Genomic DNA, 17,629 nt, shown 5'->3' with positions numbered 1-17,629 from the left:
TGAAGGGTGAAAGGCATCACCAATGACATCATGCAGCCCAACCAGAGACTGCTCACTCTTCTTTTATCCAGAAAGCACTACAAGAGCCTCCACTGCCATACCAGTACACTAAGGAAGCCCTCAGCAATCAACTTACTACACTCCTCATGCCATTAATCCTCATTTTGCAACCCTTGTTGGGGTTTGCTCTCAGATCAACTTGCACTATTACACAGTTTGCACATACTTCTACTCACGCACATGCACTAAACTTAGACAGTTTGCGCAGTCTTGCACATTCTCCTAACGGCACCTTATATTCAGTTGTACTGTTGTGTCTTGGATTCCTCTCATTTCAGTGCACTTTGCACCTTTGGTCACTGCACTGTACGGTCTTCAATTACTTTAATCCATGTCTCCTGGCTCATGTACACACGTCATGGAATTTGCACTGTCTTCCTTGCCATTTGCACATCACTTTGCACTTTACTGCCACCTTACGTCATTGTCCGTTTTGCACTTTTTGCACAATGCTACTTGCAGTTTTGCACTTCTGATTATATGACAAATGCATTTCATTGGCTTGCACTTGTACTCTGCTTAATGACAATAAAGTTGAATCTCATAAATCACAGTTTTGTGTGTTATCTGAACATTTTTGCTGAAAGAGAGCTCAAACACTGTCCCTAGCAACCAAAACCAGTGTTTAACTCAGGGAAGTGCTTTTATGATAAGCAGATTATTCATGGTCATATGATGGGCTGTAGACTAATTTCTAACTTCCTAGGTGCACACAGATGAAACAATACCAAAGATTTCCCCCCACCTTCTTGCTTGTAATACAGCAGAAAAGCCCATACATGTTGGGACCAAAAAAAGCTAAATTTCATTAATAAGCTCAATTTTGACAATGAGCTGGTATATAACAGATTATTCTACTTTCTACTTCTTTTTCAGATAAAAATCTAAACAATGAATGTTAAGATTTGAGTCAAAAGAACCTGCTGTAAAGTGTTTGAATTATGCTTCTAAAAAGTTAAAATAATAATAATAATAATAATAAAAATAATAATAATAATAATAATAAATAAAAAAAAAGAGAACTATCAGGTAGTGCCATAGTTGGCAACCACGTTGATGAGGTTTCACAAGCCATTTCACGTTGTAGCTCAAGTTTGACTCCCAATGTACCTGAGCCTAGAACTCTCTGAAGGTCCTTGAGAACGCCGTTGGTGTTTCTGAATACCTCTGTAATGAAATTATTCAAAGAAATAACAGAAAAGACTAATTGTTCCTGCGACATTTACTAGGTCAAGCTTTTTCAAAGTAGTACGCTACATAAACTTTGTATTTAGAGCATATTACACTAAGAAAATCTCAAAAGCTCCAACTGAACTTTTACATAAGGCATTTTAACACCAGAATACAAGATGAGAAACAGCTTTTACTTGATCTTTTATTGTTCTGCTCGAGTTCACCATTAGCCATGACTGTAGTCATCTGTAACTCTTGAAAATGCATTTGAGCAAAACAAGTATTACACTTGTACGCCAAGTTTGAAAATAATACGCAAATTCATCATAAAGCTTGTATTCATGTTCAGCTAACCAAACAAACAGAAAAAATGCATCATTTTACAATACACTCTGAGGAGGGGAAGGCAGGCTGATTCAAGAGTTCTGCTGTGCACGGTAAAAGTCAGAACTGAGGGAAAAAAAAAAAAAAAGGCAGAGATATGATACAGAGAAGATTGGAGCAGAGAAGTAGTGTGGCTTCACTGGGCACCAAGAATTCCTTTTAGCCAACTGTTCTTGGAGAGCCGTGTTACATAAGCACATAACGTGCACAATCTCAGTATGTTTAAAATAATTCACACTTCCTTCTTCAGATGCCGGCCAACACACAACCACATACACGCTGGTCATTCCATGTCAAATCACTTGAAAGGTTTCTTATCACCCATTATAGAAGCTGCTGCAAAATGGTAACAAATCGAAGACATATTATAAATACAAACACAAATCCAACAAACTGTCATTTTGTGCTGATGGTTATCTTCAAACTCTCAGGAATAATATAATAATTTCATACTGGCACAAAAGTTAGTTTTACAAAGTTTAACAAAATTAAAACATGAATCCTAAACATAAAACATCTGGAATTACAGAGGGTGTTAAACAGCATCTTTGTCATTTCCCTTTAAATATTTCACAAATAACATTTCTTCACTAAACACACACAAGGTTGTTAATATAGGAAACTGAGATGGCTATTATTCACTTTCAGTGTGATCCAAATCAGGGCATTGTTATTTACAACTGAAAGGCTCAATAACCTGGTAAAAACTGAAATACCTTGATGTGAACTAATAGTCATCTGCCGTTTCATAATTAACCCTCCGATATGTTTACAGACATTTATTTCGTAAGATCTGAGCCAACAGCATTTTAATTATTGAGAGTTGAAGAGTAAATACATGTGAATATAAAACAGCTGAAGTTTCTTTACAATGTCATCACATTGCGAGCATGCAAAAAAAAAACGGTGGCTCTAAGGTGTTTGTGGTGGGTGACATCAAACCCTAGTGATTTCACAAAGAATAACTCAGACACACGAACCCTTGTCACATCTATTGCTTCTTAAACAGTAAGCCATAAATGACACTGTACTCAAGGAGGAAAAAATATATGAATTTTATATATATATATATATATATATATATATATATATATATATATATATATATATGTACACACACATAAAAGATATTTTATATATATCTCTATATAATCTATATTCTCTGAAACAGCAGGATTAAAAGCTTATAACAACCAAATAAGTGATAAACTGCAGAATGAAGCAATATTGATGCAGTGTCTCTCCTTCAGTGTCTATCAGAGCACATGTGGGGAGGGGCAGTGGGGTGTAAAAGGTGCAAAAAAGCTGTCAAGCTTCAAACCTTTCCACACAGGTTATGTAGTAACGTAGCAAGTCCTCCAGACATGTTCCACATGCAATAGTCAGTCAAGGAAATCCTGATTAAAGCCAGTGATGGTCCATACCCCCCAGGTTGAGAGGGTAGCAGTGGTCTCAAGTTGCCTGGCTGCTCTATTGTGCTCGGGGTGGGGGGGGTGAAAGCTATGAAACAGCCACTAGCCCAAGTCCCCCATCCGTAGCCGCTTAGAAAAAGGCACCACAACGCTTATGGGCGTGCACTGCTCCATAGCCAAGTTTCAACAAGAACACAGACAACCACAAAGGGGGAGGGGGGGGGGGGGGGAGCACAAAAACTGTCTTTACGATTTGATGTGTACTTTCTAAAGCTAAAGTTCTTCGCTTTCCCTCATGTTCTTGCAAAAAAAAAAAAAAAAAAAGTTTGTAATCCTTTTGGGCAGACTGTTTGCCCCTGTACTTCAAATTATTACTGATGACCCAAATCAATCTGTAAATTTTATAAAAAAGTGGAACAAAAGTATGAAGGGTGTCTCGTGAACAGAGGGATCCTTTAAGGCCATAAGCCCTCGGGGTGGGCAGCTACCAGGGGTCCTCCAGGTCTGCACCATTCTACAGAGAGCAAACAGAGGTAGCAGAGGGGACAATGAGAACAGGGAGAGAAGGACAAAGTTAGTTATTAAGGAAAAAATAAACTCTTTTTCTTTCTTTTTTTAAAAGCGAGCGCTCATATCACATGCCTCACTGAAACGAATTGTAACTCAAGATATTTTTAAAAATAGTCAGAGTATATGAATGTTCAAGGAACAAGAACAGAGACATGAAACAAAGAGTAAACAAAGAGCAAACCAAGAACAGACATATGTAATTTAAATACGTATGTAAAGTAAATCTTTTTTCCCAAAATAATTACTGTCATACAACCCCTGTGAGATTTATGCCCAATCTGACGCCACGCTGCCAGGAGTAGACGTGTGTCAATATTACATTTTCATATTTTATTACCACCAGACACAGAGGGTTGATCTCCCAACAAATCTACACAGCCCATCCTGTTTGTCAGGGGTTCTGAAAGTTATAGTGTGTTTTTGAACATATTAAATAATTAGCAAATTATTATGTACAGAAGAAGAAAAAAACACAACCAGGCAGTGTGCTGCACCCCGTCACGAAGCAGAGTTACCTTTACCACTCTGAGGTTGATTATTTTCCTAAAACAGCATGTGTTTTATTCCTTGTATACCACAGTACCACATTGCCAAGAATTTCATTTCTAACTTATTTATGAACAATACATCATGCTTTTAAAGCATTTATAGTTACATTTAGTGCTGTAGAACAGCAGCGAAACAATGTAGTTCCTGTTATCACTCACAAATGATAACATATTAGAAGGAGCACAATTAATATAAACCCATCATTTGAATTACAGCTGGAACTACGGTCAAAGCTGTGCTGTTATAGAAAATTAATCAATACCTTCTAACAATATTATAGATTTCAACAGCACTGTAGTATAATTTTTATTGATTAGGTAGCTCATGGCATAGCTTTAAGTATTTGAAATGACTGTCAATAGTGTAGTTTCTGTAGACCACAACCTCCTGTCCTCAGTGGTACAGGTCTTGCCCAAAACACCACTGTAGTCAAGTGTAATGAGAATTCCTCCTCCTGGAAGAACATGCATTTGGTTGTTTGTTACGGAATGTCAAACAATGTCACGTACTTAATGAAGTCATAAAACATTCATTAACAGATTGTGTCCTGTCATGATCGATCACTTGAGTAGCCGTGCCTGGCCCAACCATCAAACTGTCTATCAGCATAACTTGCACGCTCTGGGAAAGTACATGCACTGTTCATCAGGCAAGTAATCTAAACATGGCAATGACTTCTTCATATCTGTGTTCTGCCAATACAAATATGACTGCTAATCAAAACCTTTGATATGAAAAATATTTGTACACATTCCTACTTACTAGCCCTGTTTTTAAGTTTAAACTTAAGAAATTCTGATCTGGTAAACAGAATTAGGTGATTGCATTAGTGTTCATCAGTTTTTTTCTTGAGGACATGTAAATATTGTCTAAAATGCTGAGACAATAACATCAATAGTGATATACAAGTGATGTGTGTCAAATCTCTGATTATAGGCATGTGTCTAGACAGAGGACGATTTAAAAGTCTTGAAACTGTTCAGTACAAAGATTTTCAGAGCAGGTCAGGATTACTCACTGATATTACTAAAGCAGATTCAGCACTTTATTTTCTGCACCTCCAGATGATCAAAATGACACCTGGCAGTACATTTCTGAAAAACATCCTAAGACTTCATGACTATTTTACCCTTCTGTAGGAAGCATGATTAGTCATTAAACTTACCAAATGAAACAGGAGGGCTGCATTAATCAAAAAGTGCACACAAAATTAGAAACGACTACAGTGTTTTTCACTGCCAAAGCCTAAGGCGTGTCTTACATGCATAGGCTTATGAGAGGGTGTCTATATGCATTCAAATGTGTTTGAGAATAAAAGAAAAAACATGGCATCCACTGCTAAGCAACTGTATTGTTAGAGCATGGGCGCAAATTTAGGCCAAAACACTAGCACCTGCAAAAGTGTGTAGAATTAAAGTGTGTATTTTGCGAAGGCTGTGTGCTTTAGAATTGTACATTTTGTTCTAAAAATCTGATTACTATAGATGTTCTGATACCCAGTATCAGTATTGAGTAAATATCTGCAAAAATGGCGGATTGGATATCGGATATCAGGTCCTGTAATGAAAAGATTGGAATTGGATTTGGAAAAGAAATGTATTTTTGGAACTGAACAGGTTTACATATAAAGAGACTTGACTGTCTTTCCTTTTGCTACGACTGATTTTATTTATATTTACACTTTATACATCATATCACGTATATATTTAAATATATCATATTTAAAATGTGATTGTTGTGTGAAAGAGTTCAACTGTGAAGTGCTTCAGAAAAAGCATAGTAGTTTTTCAAGAAAACAATATTGCACGGGTATCGGAATTGGCTGATACTCGAGGTTTCAGTATCGGTAAAGAAAAAGTGGTATTGTGCCGTGCCTGCTGAGTACTAATTGTAAAAAGCTCATTTCAGAGAAGTAAACCCCTAGGCTGAATAAACAACTGTGCTTTGTCACAGAACACTCAGTGGCATGACACAAACTACAAAAATGTTTCACAGCTGAAGCGAGCGAATGATTCAGCTAAACAAACACAAACATTAACTGTGTAGGTCGAAATTTCACCTTCTTATAAAGTATGATTAGCTCTGGTGTGAGAACGTTAACCAGGTTAATTTAATCTATATAACATAAGCTATGTATCTGTAGCTCTAATTTGATGTGGTAACAATAGAACACAGGAAGGGGGAGACAGATACACAAACTGAATACAAGCCTAGTGTACTCTGACCAACACTCAGTCAAGCAGAGACAACTGCACTAAAATACTGGCCATGTCACATAATAAACTGGAGTAGATGAGAAAGACAATCTGTAGATACACAGACTGATCAAAAGTCCAGGCCACACACACACACAAACACCCCCGCAAACATGCCACGTCTCGGACGTCCACTACAGGAATTAAGGACCTTTTTCCACTGTACACAGCATCTGCACTTTTAGCATAAAAGTGGAACTGTGGTTTAGGATCAGTGGCCAGTGAACAAAACAAAGGCTCCAGTTGTAGCATGCACAGTGATAATTCACATTATCAGGACCTTGCCATTTCAATATTGAATCGGACAACTGGACACAGGCCACGTGAGAGGTTAAAAAAAAACCTACCAAGCTTCAGACCTCAGAGTCCTCATAGCTAGTTACAGCCATCTCCGCAAATGCAGGCATTCTGCAATCACCACGTCCAATGAGAGGATCTTATCTCATCTTATCTTTGCTGTTACACACAACCTACATCACTGCTCTGCTTTGAGACACACAAGGACACTGAATCTTGCATTTCATAAGTAAGTGCTAGCAAATAGTTTGGTTCACAGTTTAGTCAGATACATATATTGCATTTCTCATAAGATTTTCATGAGCATTGTGATGTGGAACATTCAGTTCTGTGCTGTCTTGTACTGGTTTAATAAATTCCAAATATCTGTAAATGCTCTAAATATTACCACTGTATAGGATCAAAGTTTGTTAATCCAGTGAGAATTTCACTACACTCTGTGTCAGTAGCACCTCTCCTCGTGCTGCCAGCGTTCAGTAAAATGGCCACTTTGATTAACATGAGAGAATGTTGGACAGTTATTCCATGAATTAAGTTTATGTGCACAGAACTGCATTTTAAACAATGGTGGTAAAAAACATTATTAATTGAAGTGAAGTGAAGTGTGGCCAAGTACGGTGACCCATACTCGGAATTTGTGCTCTGCATTTAACCCATCCAAGTGCACACACACAGTAGTGAACACACACCTGGAGCAGTGGGCAGCCTTTTTTTTTTTTTTTTTTTTTTGCTGCGGCGCCCGGAGAGCAGTTGGGGGTTCCTTGCTCAAGAGTCTCACCTCAGTCGTGGTATTGAGGGTGGAAGAGAGCGCTGCTCATTCACTCCCTCCACCTACAATCCCTGCCGGACCTGAGACTCGAACCCACAACCTTCAGGTTCACCTTCGGGTTGCAAGTCCGACTCTCTATCCATTAGGCCACGACTGCCCCTAATAAAACCAGTCGCACTTCAGACAAGCCCTCATGCGGTTCCAACACTAAGGTTAAGAAGCTATGATTTCATATCTTAAAAATCACACCAGCACAAAGCAAAGGCAGTGCATAGTTAGGTTCATTCGTTTTTTTGATTATTGCGGGATCCCGAATTTATGGAGGCTTCTAGTGTATTGACAATATCCTTGCCGTGTTATTTTCATTATGTAATCTATGTTGCCAATCGGCTGAAATTAAAATAATGATTATTATTTGGTACTCATTAAAATTAATTCAAGTAGACTTTCGGCTATGGACTACATTTCTGCTTATAACCATAAATGCACGGTGATATGGGATTGCAGAAACACCTTAAAAACATAACCATGTCACACATAGCAGTGTATCACTTGGCTGCATTGTGTTTGTAGAAAACTTTTTCAAGAGGTTTTCCTTGTTGGGTCCTCGTGTTCCTAGTGTGTGTGTGTGGGTGTTTTTTTTTTTTTTTTTTTTTTTTAGTGTGGTGATCTCAGCCTTTGTGCTTTGTTGCAGTTGCCCAGAGAGATGAGCTCACTGCAGCTGTGGGGCTGTTTTGAACAGGCTGTGTGTGAGTGAGAGAGTGAGTGAGTGAGTGAGTGAGTGAGTGAGTGACAGAGCAGGAGCAGGAGAGGGAGCCGTAGCACAGTCTCATGAGGAGATTACTAAAACTAAGCAGATGTAGTGGTAGGCAGCTGCACACCAGATACACTACTGCTGTGTAAGATACATACAGTTTTACTGGGAGTACAACTGGAGGATTAATGTCAGAGAAAACACTCACTCACCCCATCGTCTTCTCTTTGGGGGTTAAGCCGGTTATACACAGCCTCAATAACACTGTGCCTGCAATGAAAAAGAAATGACACTCATTTTCAGACGAGCATCACTGTTCTTCTGTCAGTGTTACAGATTTTATGAAAACCGTTTATGTTTTGAAAGGAATTGTCCTTTCCAAACCAATTTAATAAACATTTGGTGATAATCAAATTTGAAGCTGTAAAGAAAACAAGAACAAGCTGCAGGGAATGTAGAAGGGAAAGAAAAAATACAATTAACAGTGTAGGTATATTACATATATACAATGAACACGTCTCTGGGAAACTTCTGTACTTTCACATTCACTGGACTTCCTAGGTGTTTGACTATGTTTGTGTAAGTAAGTGTGTATGTGCATATGCATACTCACTTGCTGGCGAGGCCTCCCCCTGGTGGGAGGTTGGGGATATTCTCTGTGGCAAGGTTTCTCATGATATGTACCAGATCAGGAATTCCCTCTTCCCCTGCTTTCTCAATGAGTTCTGTGAGAGCGTGAACAAATGACAGGTTAAAAGGCTGCTGAATAAAAGTACAAATATTGGAGCTCATGTGACATCCCTGGCCACTAGAACAAACTGCAGATAAGTTTAGAAACAGTGAAAGGACAGCCAGAAATAAAGAAACCCCTCACATAAATCATTTCACAAGTAGTATTACAGCACCTGAGTTAAAAGCATTCGGTGTATAAACTTTGTGAATGGCAACTGACAGCATCCTGGGGAGTGCAGGCCTGTGTGGATGTGGGGACACAGTCAAAAAGGGCAGGGGGACTGAAGAAGGATACCCTGCAGCTCAGTTTATATCTGGCTCGCTGCCAGATGGATGTTCAGCCAGCACATTCCTAGCTGGAGGAGCAGTGCTGATGACTCCCTAAGGCCCTCTCAGCACGCAGCCAAACATTACCACAACGTTACCCCAACCATGACCCAACATTCAAACCCACGAGTTTACATAACCCACAAAACTACATTAAACGCGCATCTGCTTGCCAAAGTATGTGCAGCATGCAAGAAAGAAAAGGGAAGGGTAGGCGGAAAGAGGAAAAACAAAAGCAGCGGTGTCAGGCCATTGAAATTTTCGAAAAGACAGGGGTGGACAAGTAATAAATTTATTAGCTGGCCCACTGGACAAGTGAACATTTCAGTGTGCTGCACAGTCTCATGTTAGAGTTGCCCGAAAACAGAGCTAGTCTAAAACGCTATAGCTAGTGTAACTTTACACGAAGTATGACAAGCTCTTTAGCTAGTTAAGCACATTAATACAGACTCAAGGGAATGAACGATTTCTCACATTTCCAGGGACAGCTCTATGTAGGCATAGTCCTTATTTTATCCCGTCTCCGATGTATCATGTAGCATGGGCCCTCAACACCACAGCAGCAAGACTCTGGCTAAAATTTTGGCTAGGAGTTATGGTGTTCTCACATTACACATAACTGATGTTCTACAAGTCTGGCTAGTGTGTTTATTTTCACTCAACAAATTAACAGACCTGCATGACAGTTCTGCATTGCACAATGATGCATTCTGCTAGGCACTGTTTCTATGCAGATTCTTAAAATAAAAACGGTTATCTACCGAATTTAAGAATGCACCCTCAGCCAATGGGTAGCGTAGTTAGGCAGGTGACATCAGGAAAAGATCAGGTAGTGCATGCAAATAGTGTGTTGTGTGACCATGCAATATTTAAACGAAGTGGAGCATGTTACTTTTAAATGCAGATATCATGCAAAAATGCTTTGAGAATGTCAAAAGGACATTTTTTTTCTTTCCCTGGTTGGTGGCTGGGAGGGGGGGAAAAAAAAAAACTAATTTAGCAGCCTGCTGAACCTACTTGTCTGCCATCTCAAGCCTTTTGGGGGCCCTAAGCAACATACACAGAACTACTCACTCCCTAAATTGATTAACAGATTATAGCAAAAAGATTATGTGCACACAGACCACACTTCTGCAGAATGCTAAATTAGCAACAACATTTTGAATGAGGTGACTAAATCCAGCATCAGTTTCGAAATTATATTTGTGTGTTCTCTCTCAGGCTGAGCAGTGAATGGCTGCGTGAGCTTAGAAACACATGCAGAGCAATACAGGCATTAAGCAAGCTGGAATTCTGAGGTTTGTTTTGCTTTTTCTTTTAAACTGCCTGTCCAAAGCACCATGGGTACGATAAGCAATAAGAAGCTCCCAGGTCTGCTGTGTTCTCCAGGCAGGGTGCTGCCAAGTTTGTTAAACTAAATAATAGCAATAACTATCACATGTGTGAAAAACAAATAATGATATTATCTTGTAGCTCTTTCTCATCTCTTTTGCCCTTTTCCGATATAAACATTTATTTTAAAACCATGTGTAATGTCCAGAACCCAAACCACTGCATTGAATAGCATGATTAAATAGTATACAGCTATAAAGTACTGATGGTATGATTCTGGGGAACAGCCGTAATGAAATACACAACCAAGCCCACTCTTTTTCCTCACTAGAACTATGTTTAACTTTATTGACAAACAGTCATAAGATAAAATTGATTAGGGGCCCCCGATGGCTGTGGAGCCCTAGAAAGCTGGCTTTGCTGCTTATTATGTGTAGCTGGCTCTGTGTAGTGTAATTTCTGTACAAATGCCCTCTAGCTTCAGTTCATTCACTCAAAACATTTTAGAGAGTGAGAGAAACAATTACAAGGCAGAAGTTGATTTTCAGGACAGACAGACAAGACTTAAGCATTGTTTTGCTTTGAGTTTCATTATGTGAGCAAAAAAGGTTAAAAAAAAAAAAAAATCTCTCTCACCTTCCACACGAGATTCAAGGAACTTATCCAACTCAGCATCTCTCTTCACTGCCTCTTCTGATACTTTGGGTGCATTTGGCAAACACACTAACACAACACTCATATTATCTCGACTTCCCTGTAGGGAGAAGAGAAATTGAAATTTTCTGTTAAGATTCCAGAAGAAAAAAAAAATAAAAAACAAGAAAAAAAAAAGACTATTCCAGCATTTTTCATCATAATCCCCCTTTCTCACAAGATTCCAAAATAGGAACATGAAAAGAGTAAGCCAACATTTCTTTCTGCCTAATCTATCAGACCTGTAGTGTACAGTCAACTTTAGACATCTTTCAAGAGACTAAGAGGAAAGAACAACTGTTTAAAAAAAAAAAACAAGGCTTTTCTTAAATGCTGTGGTCAGAGGAGACTTTTTGTCCACGTACACCATCAGTTTAAAAAAAATGTCTCAGAACAAGAGGAGATTATACTGAGAAAAGGCTAAACGTCATCTGCCGTGTGGAATGTCAAGACACAGAGCAATAGTTTGGCAGAGACAGGGGAGAGATAGATATTTCTAGCTAAAATCCAAACACGGATAGTCTTACATAATTTCTATAATTAGAAAAATCTACACTACACTAGAGCAAGCCTTTTATTTTCTTCAGGGTTCAGAATATGTTTAAGTCTTAGATGAACAATTAAGAAAAAGTAATTATTAAAGAAAACCCTTGACTAGAGAATTCATGAAAACATTTTACAAAAAAAAAAATCTCTCACAAAATATGCGTGTCATACTTAATACCTGCCATACCAACTGCCCTTAAGGCTTCCTAAGTCTTTTTTTTTTGTATTTTGTTTTCGTTTTTTTCTTAGCCCAGGGAAACATGCTGAAATTATGGTTGGAGTTAATCACACATTAGCACGTGATAGATTAGGCCGGAAAAAAACCCCTAAAGTATTGCAGTGAAACAGCTCCTAGTACTACACAATGATTAATATACGGTAAGTAATTTCCCACCAACAGGAAGGAAGCTCATCTACCTTGTGCAGGCACGTGTCCACCACCTCATTGCACACTTTTTCCAAGTCATCAGACACCTCCAGCCTGGCACGCACAAAGGCACACAGCTCCTCATTACTCATCACGTCCCATATACCATCACAGGCCAGCACCACAAACTCGTCCTCGTCTGGCACACGGGGAATTTCAAACACCTCAGGCTCAGGGGAAACCAGCTGCTCGGTGGGGCCCTTGCCCTCCACGCACTTGTAGTCATAATCTCCCAGAGCACGAGACACGGCCAGAGAGCCATTCACACGCTGGATCATGACAGAGCCACCGGCGTTCTGGATGCGCTCCTTCTCACGTGGGTCACATGGCTTATGGTCGAGTGTGGAGAAGCGAACACGCGCATCGCGACAAAGCAGTGCGCGTGAGTCACCGCAATTGATGAAGTACATATGCTCAGGTGAAAGCAGTACAGCTACCGCTGTGGAGCCGCTGCGGTCAAGGCCATTGCGCGGGTCTGCGAAGCCACGCATGTGCTCGTCGATGCGCAGGAAGCCAGCACGCACGCCGCTCTTCACCGCCTCCACACTGCGGCCTAGCTCGCCGGCTGGCGCCGCCGCCACAATGTGCTCTAGCAGATGCTTGGAGCAGTAGTTGGCCACACGTGAGCCTGCATGCCCATCATATACAGCAAAAAAGGACCAGTCGTCAAGGCCATGTGGTAAACCCACAGTGGCTGTATGTGCATCTTCCATTTCCACACGCCATCCTTGCATGCTGCTCAGGCCGTAGCGCAGACCATTGCCCTCACCGTGCGCATTGTGCTTCTCCGTCTTGGGCTTGTCTAGGAACGCCCCCATGACTCTCACCACCGGCTAGGACAAAAAAAAAAAAAAAAAAAGATGAGCAGGTGATTGAAACATGCAGGCTAACTTATCATTGGAAAGCATTACAGTGGACAACACTGAGACAGCTAAATGCAGTGCTTTGTTCTCACCACCTGTACCTTTCTTCCAAAAGAAAATGAAAAGCCTTAAAAGTTCGCCCATGTAACCTCAAGCAGTTTAGACAGTGTGCAGCATGGGGCTTATCTATATATCTATTCGCGTTAGACTAACACAGTGTAAACTTCCAAGTGTGCTAAAGCAAATAAGCACTATTGTTGAGGGTGTAGAAAAGGATGTATAAACAAGAGAGCACTTTATTTGTGTATATATAAACAGCATAATAAACATGCAAGAGGTATTGTGCAACATACCAGTTTAGTGGCACAACACAACTTGCTCACTCTCCTTAATATTTTATTAAAAGGTCCATATAAATCACTTTAAATTAACTGCATACAACTGAAAATGCACTTTTTTTTTCCCTCTGACTTCCAAACAGCCATGCATTACAGCACAGGTTCCCAGTCCTGGTCTTGGAATACCCCCTGACCTGCACATATTAGTATTTTCTCTGCTTCAACCAAGGAAGGTCTGTTTATTAGCTAATTAGTAGAATCAGGTGGTTGGGATCAGGGAAAACACTAAAATGAGCAGGAAAGGAAGTTCTCCAGGACCAGGATTGGGAAATGAAGTGCAAATGCTTCCAGACAGGTTTAATACAGGTGTACAATTCTGCGTAGCCCAGCTATAAATGATTTTTGGATCAAAATAGCATGAAGAAAAGCTCTAAGTGAGAGTTGAAAGAGAGTTCATGATTGGGGCACAGTTGTCAGGCGCTTCAGTCACAAAGAGAGCTCAACTGGCTGTGTTTTAATAGGAACAATAACTAAAGTGCCATCTGCATGAAGATCCATGGGAAAGAGCAGAAAATAGGGTTAGAAATTGTGTTCAGAAGTGTACATTCATTGACTCTCAGTCTGCTGACAACCTAACATAGTAGGATTGCAATATATAAACAAAGACAAAATGCATGAGTGTTGCAGAGTGCAGAAACCACAGGCACTGGTCTATAGAGATGTGGGGAGGGGGAGGAAGAGAAAAGAAGAGAGGAAAAAAAAAAAAAATGGTGAGTCATCCTTCAATACATGTGTGGTACATGTGTGGTGCACACCAAGAGAACAGTACAAAGCTGAATGATCAACCCCTACCGTAAAAGTGTATATCGGGACCAACAAAAATGTAGCAGAGGAGTTGGAGTCAAATATGAAGCTTGCGGGACAAAGAAAGGTAACACTGATAACAGATCACATAACAGACCATACTGAGATGTATTGGATGTGATGCGGCGCAGTGAGATGCATGTACACCATTCATTCACTGAGCTGTTGGGGGGGGGGGGGGGGGGGGGGGGGGGGGGGGGGGGGGGGGGGGGGGGGGGGGGCGGGGGTTGCTGTCATGGTTTGGTCCACTTATCACAGTGGAGGGAAGAGTCACTGCAAACCCGTGCAAAGTGATACTGATTGATCACTTTTATCTTATGATGAAACATTTCTATCCTGACGGGAGACAACGCCACCATCCACAGGGCACAAGCCTTCACTGAATGGTTTGGTGAGTATAAAAATGATGTAAAGTACAGTTTTTGACTTTTCTTTTGGTTGAAATCTTTGGGTGGCATCCCTAATAAATATAGTTAACTAATGTTAACTATGAACTTATTTAATGATAGTTAAATAAGAAGTTACACACACTGTACATCAATAGTTTTTATATCACATTATTGAACTAAAGAAATCATGGTAATGAACTATTTACCGTGCGTCAGCGTATGTTTCAAGCAAAGAGCTCAAAACACCTGCGCAATCATTCCAGATTCATATTTTTGGAATCTGTTGTGAAATTGGTTGGTCTGAAATTGTCATTAAAAAAAATTTTTTTTTTTTGGTATTTTCCTTCTCCCTCCAGGGTAAAGGTTCCCAACCTTTCGCAACTTGCAACCCACACAAACTAAATACAAAAGCTCCTGCAATGAACAAGTCAGGACTATCCCAGCCACGAAAAATGTACTTACAAAAATAACTGACAGTTAAATTTAACAAAATATTTGGCATTAGTAATCAGGGAAAGCAGCCCCGAATTAACTAAAATTGGTGGATGAAAACCAGATGAAGGCTTAAGAGTTATTAGCCTTACATAGCTACCACCATCTATAGGCATATGATGTAGTAGTAATGAGTATGAACTCAAAAAAATACATGAATATATGACAATAAAATGATTCCAAGTATCAGTGCAAAATCATAAGCATAGTATCAGCACAGCTCTAACTAAAAACTATAAGGACTAATCTGCAGCAAAAGTTTGCCTCTCCTAGCAAGTTTGGTCTTGTATCTCTCCCATGTTATTCATCACATTCTGCACAGACTGACAAGCATCCAACAAAAGCTCATTCTACTCACAGAGCGATTAGGTCAGAGGTGGATAAGGAGAGCTGAACCAAACATGCTAAGAAAAACACCAAACTGTGCTGAACTCTGGCCTGCAAGTACTGTGCACTCCTGGAGTACACTTCCTCCTCTCCCCCTCGAAGTGGACTATACAACAGATGTGAAGTTTTAGTATGATTTTAAAGAAGAGTTTAATAGTGGAAGTAGGTTATGCAAAGGAAAAACATAATATTCATTTTCAAATACCACTAGAATTTTTACACCCAAGAAACCGTATTTGTGCTTATTATGTAATATGTGATAATTAAATGTTTACCCTTGCATCTAGGTCAGTCAGCTACCTAAAATCCTCACACCTTATAAAACTCCAGAACCAACTTCTTAAAAAAGGACAGCACATTTTTAATTTTATTTAAGCATCCCTTTTGTCTTCAGAGTTAGTCAACCTAATAAAAATTACAAGAAATGCCTTCTACACATGGCCAACCAGAACCTCCCACACTGAACTGAAACCGCATTGGACATGTATATATAAGGATTAGACTTGCTTCCCAACAGACGGTATTCTATTAACGCCAAACTGAAAAGCTCCGAGTGAAATAAACATGTTGAGGTTCTTGGCTCTGAAACCATGGAGTGGGTGTACCTACCAAAAATCAACACACTGCGTGCCTGATAATCCTACTGCCTCTGCAGAGCTGCCTGAGCTTTTAAAAAGTGTTGTGCTGCTCAGACACAAAGCCACTGAGGACAAAACTTCATCACTGGTTCTAATCTTACTTAAAGAATTCCAATATTTTCCATCTTATGAACAAGAATTCCTGGCAAAATCTATTTATTATGTTCCCCAAAAAAGTCATTTCTGAAAGAGCCTCACTAAAAGGCTGTAAAGACTTTGGCTTTTTCAATCCATCACTTATGGGTTCGTGGGAACCTTATATTGGTGTCCATTCTGAAGCCTCTGCTTTTTTTTTTTCTTTTCCCCAAGCAGATGTTCTATCCATTCAGGACTGACAGTGCAACTCAGGTGATCTCTGGGATAACTGTTTTAAAACTCTCATGCAGCAGGGTTACAAAATTTGTTTTCTGTAAAACTAAATGAAACTAACAATAAATCCTAGCAGGCAGAGTGAAAAAACCTGAATTTTACCACAAAATCTCTTGCACAAGTTGAGGGAAAGCACAGCTCATTGCTAACTGCATAAACGAGGGGGAAAAGTATTGAACTGATTAAGTGCAGTGTACAGAAATGTTAGAATTTATAAGCAACCAGTTGAGTGTATAAGCTTACTTTTATATGTATGTCATGTCCATGTCAGTTGCTGCACATGATGAACTGTCTACAACTGTAGTGAAAATATTTACTGATAATATACTGACCTTTAATCAACAGTATACAGACTTTAACAAAACAAAACAAAACAAAACAAAAAAAAAAAAAAAAAACACACACACACACACACACACACACAAAACAACTCAGTTAACTTGTCTGCCAAAATAGGGACACAAAATACTCAATAGTAATAAGACATGAAAATTATGATGTAAAGTCTACATACTGAAAGATATTAATCCAAAAAAAAAGCACATTCCACGTTTCTGCATACAGTTAACTGATTTCCCTCACTCAGATCCAGACAGATTTGTGTAGCACACAGACTAACTGATCATGTGATACCATCAAGTTACACACACGTACACTATGTTAGGTCTGAGTGCTAAAACAGCCACTGTCACACGGGATATTCACCATATAGTTTTCCTTTTTCTAGTGTGCCCTAAGCAGCATTAAGAAAAGAGCGAGAAAATACATTATAACAAGCAGCTCCTCCGTGTTTCACCGTCCAAACAAGCCATAGTCCCGCCTTCTTGTTTTCTATTGGCTCATAACCACAAGGTTCATGAATTCACAGATCAAAGTTCACCCAGATAAAGAGAAGCACATTCCTCTCCCACGTCCCACGTCCTTTCCCTTTCAATAAACTGGCTTTTCTACCGGGTAAATTGAAAGCGCATGTGGTCTGACTGGTGCTGGAGCTTACAAAGCAAATAAA

General features: G+C 39.6%; 1 protein-coding gene across 3 annotated transcripts in view; it reads right to left on the bottom strand.

The window, feature by feature from the left end:
* Positions 1-1,410: 1,410 nt before the first annotated feature.
* ppm1ba (protein phosphatase, Mg2+/Mn2+ dependent, 1Ba) overlaps positions 1,411-17,629 on the bottom strand; it is a 36,934-nt gene continuing 20,715 nt past the window's right edge. For 2 of the 3 annotated variants that reach the window (XM_053232847.1, XM_053232848.1), the window contains exons 2-6: positions 12,271-13,113; positions 11,251-11,368; positions 8,837-8,948; positions 8,432-8,493; positions 1,411-3,543 (exon numbers count right to left, since the gene is read on the bottom strand). In XM_053232847.1, coding sequence (XP_053088822.1) covers positions 3,485-3,543; positions 8,432-8,493; positions 8,837-8,948; positions 11,251-11,368; positions 12,271-13,098 — 1,179 coding nt within the window. In that variant the 5' untranslated portion in view covers positions 13,099-13,113 and the 3' untranslated portion in view covers positions 1,411-3,484. The remainder of the gene's footprint in view (positions 3,544-8,431; positions 8,494-8,836; positions 8,949-11,250; positions 11,369-12,270; positions 13,114-17,629) is intronic. The other variant, XM_053232850.1, reaches the window with a different exon arrangement.

The sequence above is a fragment of the Pangasianodon hypophthalmus genome, chromosome 3 (assembly GCF_027358585.1).
Source record: "Pangasianodon hypophthalmus isolate fPanHyp1 chromosome 3, fPanHyp1.pri, whole genome shotgun sequence".
Classification (NCBI taxonomy): Eukaryota; Metazoa; Chordata; class Actinopteri; order Siluriformes; family Pangasiidae; genus Pangasianodon; species Pangasianodon hypophthalmus.
The sequence above is the reverse complement of the archived record's forward strand: the minus strand, read 5'-3'. Positions and strand labels throughout refer to the sequence as shown.